This window comes from Brachypodium distachyon, chromosome 2 (assembly GCF_000005505.3).
Source record: "Brachypodium distachyon strain Bd21 chromosome 2, Brachypodium_distachyon_v3.0, whole genome shotgun sequence".
Lineage (NCBI taxonomy): Eukaryota > Viridiplantae > Streptophyta > Magnoliopsida > Poales > Poaceae > Brachypodium > Brachypodium distachyon.
This window is the reverse complement of record NC_016132.3, coordinates 42,001,949-42,009,184: the sequence shown is the minus strand read 5'-3', so window position 1 is coordinate 42,009,184 and position 7,236 is coordinate 42,001,949. Positions and strand designations below refer to the sequence as shown.

General features: G+C 48.0%; 1 protein-coding gene across 1 annotated transcript; it reads right to left on the bottom strand.

Annotated features, from left to right (window-relative positions):
- Positions 1-2,653: 2,653 nt before the first annotated feature.
- On the bottom strand, positions 2,654-4,401 carry LOC100839084 (1-aminocyclopropane-1-carboxylate oxidase 1). The gene is made up of 3 exons (XM_003566759.4): positions 4,029-4,401; positions 3,666-3,931; positions 2,654-3,546 (listed from the first exon to the last, which is right to left on the bottom strand). The coding sequence occupies exons 1-3, from the start codon at positions 4,143-4,145 to the stop codon at positions 2,937-2,939; spliced, it is 993 nt and encodes a 330-aa protein (XP_003566807.2). The 5' UTR covers positions 4,146-4,401; the 3' UTR covers positions 2,654-2,936.
- Positions 4,402-7,236: the final 2,835 nt, after the last annotated feature.

The following is a 7,236-nucleotide window of genomic DNA, read 5'->3' as shown; positions in this document are numbered from 1 at the left end:
TCCTAACATAGGACTAGGTCGCACCCGCAGGGTCGACCGAACCTATTCAAAAAATATCGACGTGTCAACTTGTCCAAGTGTACGGCGACCTTCGCTATAAGACCGGCGTACACGCCCTACTTTTATACTCGCACTCGTGCCATCGAGTTTTGGCACCCCTTACTCTAATTGTTGTCGAGAACAACAACACAATCAAATTAGAAAATGTTAGAGTGTGATAAAACAAAAACTTTAGATGGATTAATTAAACCAAGTTAGGAGCATCATCTTGTGCATTTCATCATGGCATATTTTCTTTTGTGATTGAATGCGTGTGTATGCTTGCATTGCTTAGATTGTTCAGAGTGCGAAGCTTGTGCTTGTGAGGAGTGCAACTACAACACAAGTGACCAGCAAGTTCACTTTGATCATTCTCCCAAATATTTAATTATGCATTAGATGTTTTATTACAATGCATTTATAGGAGTATTTATCGTATTTCTATGCTAGCTATGAAACCTAGGTAAGATACCCATATGTTTCATGACTTGTTCAACCAATTGCCATCGTGTGTAGATTGAATGCTTAGTCATGCTATGTTAGTATACGAGGATGGGAGTATTAAATCATGACAATGTTGTTGAGAAAAGTTACGATTTCTTAGTTATGGCAAAACAAGTAATTTAATGAACCGTCATGGGTGGGCTGCTTTGAGATTTCGGTGGAGATGCAACGTCAGGTTCATTTCTGTTGGTCCATTTCTATTCTATGGGTGCGCATGCATTTGCAAATGTGGAATGCCACCCAGGGTATCAGAGACCGGACTGGTTTCCTCTTTAGTAGCTTCCAATACAACCACATGCTGATATGGGCTCTGACTTGATTGAGTAAGGATGAGTTTGGCATTGCAGCGGATTATGATAATCCAGTTTTTTCAACCGGCTTATCCCTATTTTTGTGTTTGGCTAACAAACTTTTGCCTGCTTTCGTGCGTATTTTCTCACGACAGATTATAAAATAATTTCAGCACGGCACTGTTCAGCAATGCCAAACTGAGCCTAACTCATTTGAAGCCAGATCTGAGGTGACATCGGTATGTAGCAGTGTAGGTGGAGGCGCATCACTCAAGTGGTTTGGGGGATTTTTTCTGAAAGGCCTCGTCTCAGTTTCTCCTCTATCGAGGTGGGACTGAGTCTTTTGGGTAAAGTGTACAACCTCTGAAGACTGTCAAACTAAGTATTTAGTCATGTCCCCGGTCATGGACAATTTTGAGCAACTAGATTATGAGGGCTGTAAGGAAGGTCTCACTCATTTTAATTTGTTAATACGATTTGATGATTGAACTTGGGATTAGGAGCACTCATTGATTTCTATCCGGTGTCCAATAGATTAATAGGAGCACTGTTGATTTCTATCTAGTGTCCAATAGCGTGAAAACTATTTATAGATGTTTAGGTAAAAATGTTTTTATGTAAATAGCCTGAACTCCACTTAACCAAATTATGCATGTACTTGGTAGGTTTGTTACATCATTTTAGTGGACTTGTCAATACAATCCATGTATTGACCCCTATCGGCTGCAACGTTTCATGTTGTGAGTTTACATTCCAACATGTTACCATTGTGGAGTTGTGTAGCTCATGTATCTTTGCTTTCCGATGTTGAACTATTTGAGCTGACCCGTGGGGTTTAGCTAATTGTAATTACTCTTTAAATTCCGGATCATATGACATAATAGTTGGACCGGACTACCTGGGGAACGTGCCCAGCGTAGTCTTAGCATACGGCGCTGGCTAGATTTCACAAACCTACGTGATTTCCCTCGCTTGGAATTTTTAAAATCTTTTATCTCCTAAACCCTGTTCCAGTTATGGCAAGGCTGTTGGGCCGTTGTGGTGTCTCTGTGAGTGGGCCTGGCCCGTGTAACGTTGGTGTGCTTAAATAGGATTATGATAGATTTTTTTCTCTCACAGATCTGCTTCGGGAAACAACCGAGGAAACCTAGCCGCCGTCTTCGAGCAAGCTTCGATCTCAGGCGGTTCCCCTCGTCTCTCACGGCCGATCTGGCATTGAGAGACGGGGGAACCAGAGAACAACGTCTGGCATTATTTTTGCTATCTTTTTTGTTAGGTTTTGTGTATTCTTCTCGGTGGCGCCTTGGCGATGTAGATGTCGTCGTCTAGCTAGAAAATTGACGTCTTGGCGATGGAGACGTCGTCGTCTAGAAAATTAGTTTTGTACATTCTTTTGTTAGGTTTGTGTATTCTTCATCGTTCTGGTGTAGGCGTTGCAACCTATGTCTTGAAGTTAGTGGTTCTCATGACAGAACTTTTCTTGTTTTTGATCTTCTCTTTGTTGATTCATCGACGGAGAAGCAGTTTACAACTTGTCTTGCAAGTGGTATGTCCCTGGTCATGGTGCGTTCAATGATATTAACTTCTCACCTTTTGAGGTGGGCGGCTCATACAGTTCTTCAAAACTTTTAAGGTTAGTTCAGCTTGTGCAAGCGTGTTATTCTAAGATTTGTGAACGAATTCGTGGAAAATCATCAAGATGCGAATGATGGATCAAGAAAAAATTACTTTGAAGGACTACAATGAAGCTTTTAGTTTTGCTGAGTATCTTACTTATTTTGTGTTCGTTCGTGTATCGATCTATTGTATTACTTGTTTCATGAATCAATAAAGTCAGATCGTTGTTATTAAAAAAAACCTGAGAGAAGGGAGAATCGTCGAATGTAACAGTCTAGCATCCCTCTGCTCTCTATCTCCTGTTCATCCCCTTTCTTCCTCCTCACGCTGGTATCGCCCGTGGTGATCCAAATCGGACACACAGTCCAAGAGAATCCGTCCCACGGTAAGACAAGCATGGCGACGTCTGTTGATTAGATTAACCGTAAAAGTCAAACCCCAAGATGCACACCTAATCAAGCTTGCATACGTGCAGAATCCGGCCGGTTAACCGAAGAGCTTCTTGACGGCCTGAAACCTGGCCGCCTTGTCTTCAAACTTGGTGCCCTGGTAGTACTGGAGGTAGTCGCCGAACCTGTACGGCCCTGGGTAGCAGCAGCACGGCTCCTTCTCCTCCGCCTCCCTCGCCGCCGGCGCCACGACGGCGTCGGCACCGGGGTTGTAGAACGTGGCCACGGACAACCGCCTGCCCTCGGTGCCTGCGGCGACCCGGTGCAGCACGCTCCTGTAGGCCCCGCCGCTCATCACCTCCACCTGGTCCCCGACGTTGACGAAGATCCTGCCGCCCTTGGTGGGGCCCACCGGGACCCACTCCTCCCTGCGGGCGCCCGTGGGCCTGAGGAACTCCAGCCCGCCCACGACGTCGTCCTGCAGGAGCAGGATGATGCCGCCGGCGTCGGTGTGGGCGCGGAGGCCCCACACGAGGTCCGGACGCGGGCAGGCCGGGTACATGGCGAACTTGGTCCCCACGAACGGCGGCGCGAAGGTGTCCCTGATGTGGTTTGGGCCGCCCTTCAGGCCCAGGTTGAGGCTCATGCCCTCGGCCAGCTGCTCCGCCAGGGACACCATCTGGCCGATGTACACGTCCAGCACCTCTCTGATCAAACGTGTGTGTGTGTGTGACACGCACAAATTAAGCGAGCAAAATCTAAAAAAAAGCAAGTGCATGCGAGCGTGGAGATCGACGATTAATTGGAGGCCAGGCACTACACTAACCGTGTCGCCGGCGGGATCTCCGGGAAGTCGGCGACGTTGCTGTTGGGGTGGTGCCGGACGAAGTAGGCGGTCTCCCAGTCCACCGCCTGATCGGAGACGTGTTTGTTGGAAGAATCCTGATCCTCAGGGCGGCCGGCTGCCGCCGCGTGCAGATCCTTGGCAAGGTCGGAGGCGTAGAACTCGTCCTTGAGTTGCTCCTCGTAGTGGGAGTGGACGAAGCTCTTCACCTCCTCCATCAGCGCGCCGTCCACGCCGTGGTTCTCCACCTGCACGCCGTACGTCGATCTTGTTTAACGTCTTGCCACAAATTATCGTGACTAGCTGTAAGAGAAAATGATCTCAATTAATTAATTACGTACGTACCCAGAAGAAGCCCCAGTCCTTGCAGGCTTCGTGGAGCCGCGCCAGTGTCTGCGACCGCTCCGTGGCGTCGCCGTTGCCGAGCCCACTGAGGTCGATCACGGGGATCTCCATGTCCATCGATCTACTCTCCGCTCACCTGATGTATTTGTTCTAGTGTGTCGCTAGCGCGGCTGGGTATGTACTGGAGAAACATGATGTAATTAGCTCCTATTTATACTCGACAAGCACGCTTAATCGCTACACATATATACTTGTCGTCGATACTTGCTTTGCGCATTTGCCACAGATATCTAGTCTAGTTTCATCCGGCGGCTGCTTAATTGCTTCAGCGCGTCTTCCTGTAGCTCGTGATCCTGCGGGCTACAGGGCGTACAAAAGTGTGCGCAAGTGGCCGGCCGGTCGGTTAATTCGTTGTGTGTGACAACTCCAACTCGCGCCACCACAACCAAAACCCCCAGCACTCCACCTTCACGAATGCGGTATCGCGGTATATTTGCCCCTGGTTTCTGCTGCTTGGTTTGGAGTTTGGAGTGGTTTTCCGGATGGAGCGGGTCATTGCTGGCGTGCTTTTGCTCCGGACTTCCGGAGAATGCAATCCAGTGCGATCAAAAAGGCCAATCTAACCAACGCAACTGACACTGACCTGGCTGCAATGCACGCGCGTGAATTCACGGTCACGGATCCAAATGGAAGCAGCGATCGAACAGGCCGGTGGTTGGTCGGTCGATGTCGATCTGCGCGCATGTGGCGCGTACGGATCAAGCATATAAGGCGAGTCAAATTAGTATACCTTCGGCGTTCTTGGTCGTGTTGTGCGTTGTACGCCTATTTGTAGATCTAGGCGTGGGCCGCGCTGGCGACTGTTGCATATATGGCGTGCCGGCCGCCGCACTCTCGTGTTGCTGCCATTCTTCCGACCTATGGCAAACACAAAATGCATGTGGCGGCAATCTCAGACGTCTTCCACACGACCTAGCTTGGAATGGGTAGAAGGGAACTCTAATTGCCACTTTTTTTTTCTTTTCGAAAAGACCAATTAACACTTGTTAAGAGGGCAAAATTTAATTCTTTTTGTGCGTGTCATCCTTCACATGGACACTGATAAAAAAACACTGCTTTAGTTCCGGGAATTATAACGCTCGATCGTCTTCGCGTGAGATGACGTTTGGGACGTCTGATGCAGCTGCTCTGCTGATTTCTGTTTTTTTCTTTTCGCTTTTTGTGTGTGGAAGGACCAGAGGGTGATGCATGTCGCCCCGTGCCTAGTAACTCGGTTTTTTTTTTTTGTAAAAGGTGGATCCAGGAGGATCCAGAGATCTTTATTCATTAGTAGTGAACTTAGCACATATTGCAACAGGACTCTCTAAAGACTGAGAATTACACGCAAGTCCCTGAAAATTGCAGAAAGGACCCAGAACAATAAAGAAGACATGCAATCGGGTCCTCAACATCCTCTCGGGATCCACCTCGCCGTTGCCGGGGACGAAACCACTTGGGGCGACGAGGCTGCCATAATTGGAGACTATGGCCCCCAATCGGTTGAACTGCCTCCCATAAGGCCACTTGACAGGAGGAATGAAGATGGCCGCCCTTCGGCCTGAAGATACGGCGGCCATTTGCAGGCGTCGTAGCTCCACCGTGACCACCATGATTGTGCTCGACCACGACACATCAGCTTCAGCCCGTCGCTTTCACCTCGTCGAAGTACCACCTCCACGGTGGCCACAACCTCAAAGGGAAAGCCGCTGGATCTCCTACAAATCTAGGACAACATCGAGCTTATTCTTGGAGCTGCTGGCGTCAACCGCCGCACGGACGGCCCTCCAGTCCCTACGAGCATCTTTGCCGCCAAACGCCGACCGTCGTTGCTCGACCACGGCTGCCACCTACTCCCTAATGGCATAGCGCCACACCCCGGCATGAAGCCGAAACCCTCTAAGGGAGACCTAACTACGGTGGAGCACCAGGCACCTCCTCCACCTCCTTCCCCACCGGCTCTGCCGGCGGCAAGAAGATGGGATCGGGCTGGGCTCCCTGGAGTTCCCTGGAGAAGCTCGTAGAACAAAGGAGAAGGGGAGGAGAAGGGGAAAGTCCGGCCACCTAGTAACTAGTAAGTAGTACCAGCCCTTTTAATTCCACCCTAAGGATTCACGAAGATAAGAGTTAGGGCATTCCAAACAAGTGGTTACTAAGAACATTAATTATCGATGAGAGAATATATGAAATTATTTAGAGTAAATTTCGCAAAACCACCGTTTTTTGGGTAGTTGTGTCACTGAACCACAGTTAACGGAAAACCGTTCACAGAATCACACATTTTGAGTCAAGTTGTCTCAGTCAGCCCGAAGCGAGTGGTTTGTCGGTTTTACTTTATTTCTTACACGTCGGCCCACCTGTTGTACGCCACGTCGGCCCCAACCTGACCTGACCCGTTAGCCCGTGATTAAAGCCCCAATCCTCTTCTCACTCCCGCAAGTTTTCAGGACCGACGTGGCGTCTGACTGCCACAAAAACTGCGATTTTGTGAAATTTACCCAATTATCTTCTATATCTAAGTAGGAGAGACCCACTACTTGATTTCTCTCAACATGCAAGCAATCCACATCATCACATCATTAATATGTTCACAACTCTCTCAACATACAAGCATGCCACATCATCACATCATTAATATGTTCACACTTATTATGTTGACACTTATTTAGTGAAAAACTCATATTTGTTACATATGCATGCATGATATTTTTCATCATGCTATCCTCACCATGTGAAGAGTCTATCATACAATTTCAATATATGTTTTTAGTTTTGGATATTTTTCATTGCTACTCAATTTCACTCATGTATATTAACTAAAAATTTCCGCAACAACGTGCGGGGCATCGTCTAGTTTATAGTAACGAGCCCTCCAACGAACAAACTATTACTTCCTCTGTTCCTAAATTACGACAAGAATCTAGACACGGTGGAACTACTAACAATACTGGTTAGCCTATGCCAAAAAGAAAACATATTGGTTTGAGAAAGTGGAAGCCACACAATTTTAGTACTCTCTCCTTCGCAATCTATAGGTCGTTTTAGATATTCCTCTGGTATCCAAGATAGCAAAAGTGCAAAACAGACGGTCACTAATTCTAGGGCCTCAAACCGCCCCGCGCACGCTTTGTCTGGCCTTCCGACCAGTGCACGAGCAGAATCACACAGGTTA

Bases quoted from the DNA above. Each gene is read 5' to 3' on its own strand.
- LOC100839084 (XM_003566759.4), bottom strand. From the start codon at position 4,145: ATGGACATGGAGATCCCCGTGATCGACCTCAGTGGGCTCGGCAACGGC. The intron at 3,932-4,028 runs GTACGTACGTAA...TACGGCGTGCAG, and splicing joins AGGACTGGGGCTTCTTCTGG to GTGGAGAACCACGGCGTGGA. The intron at 3,547-3,665 runs GTTAGTGTAGTG...ACGTTTGATCAG, and splicing joins GAGATCCCGCCGGCGACACG to AGAGGTGCTGGACGTGTACA.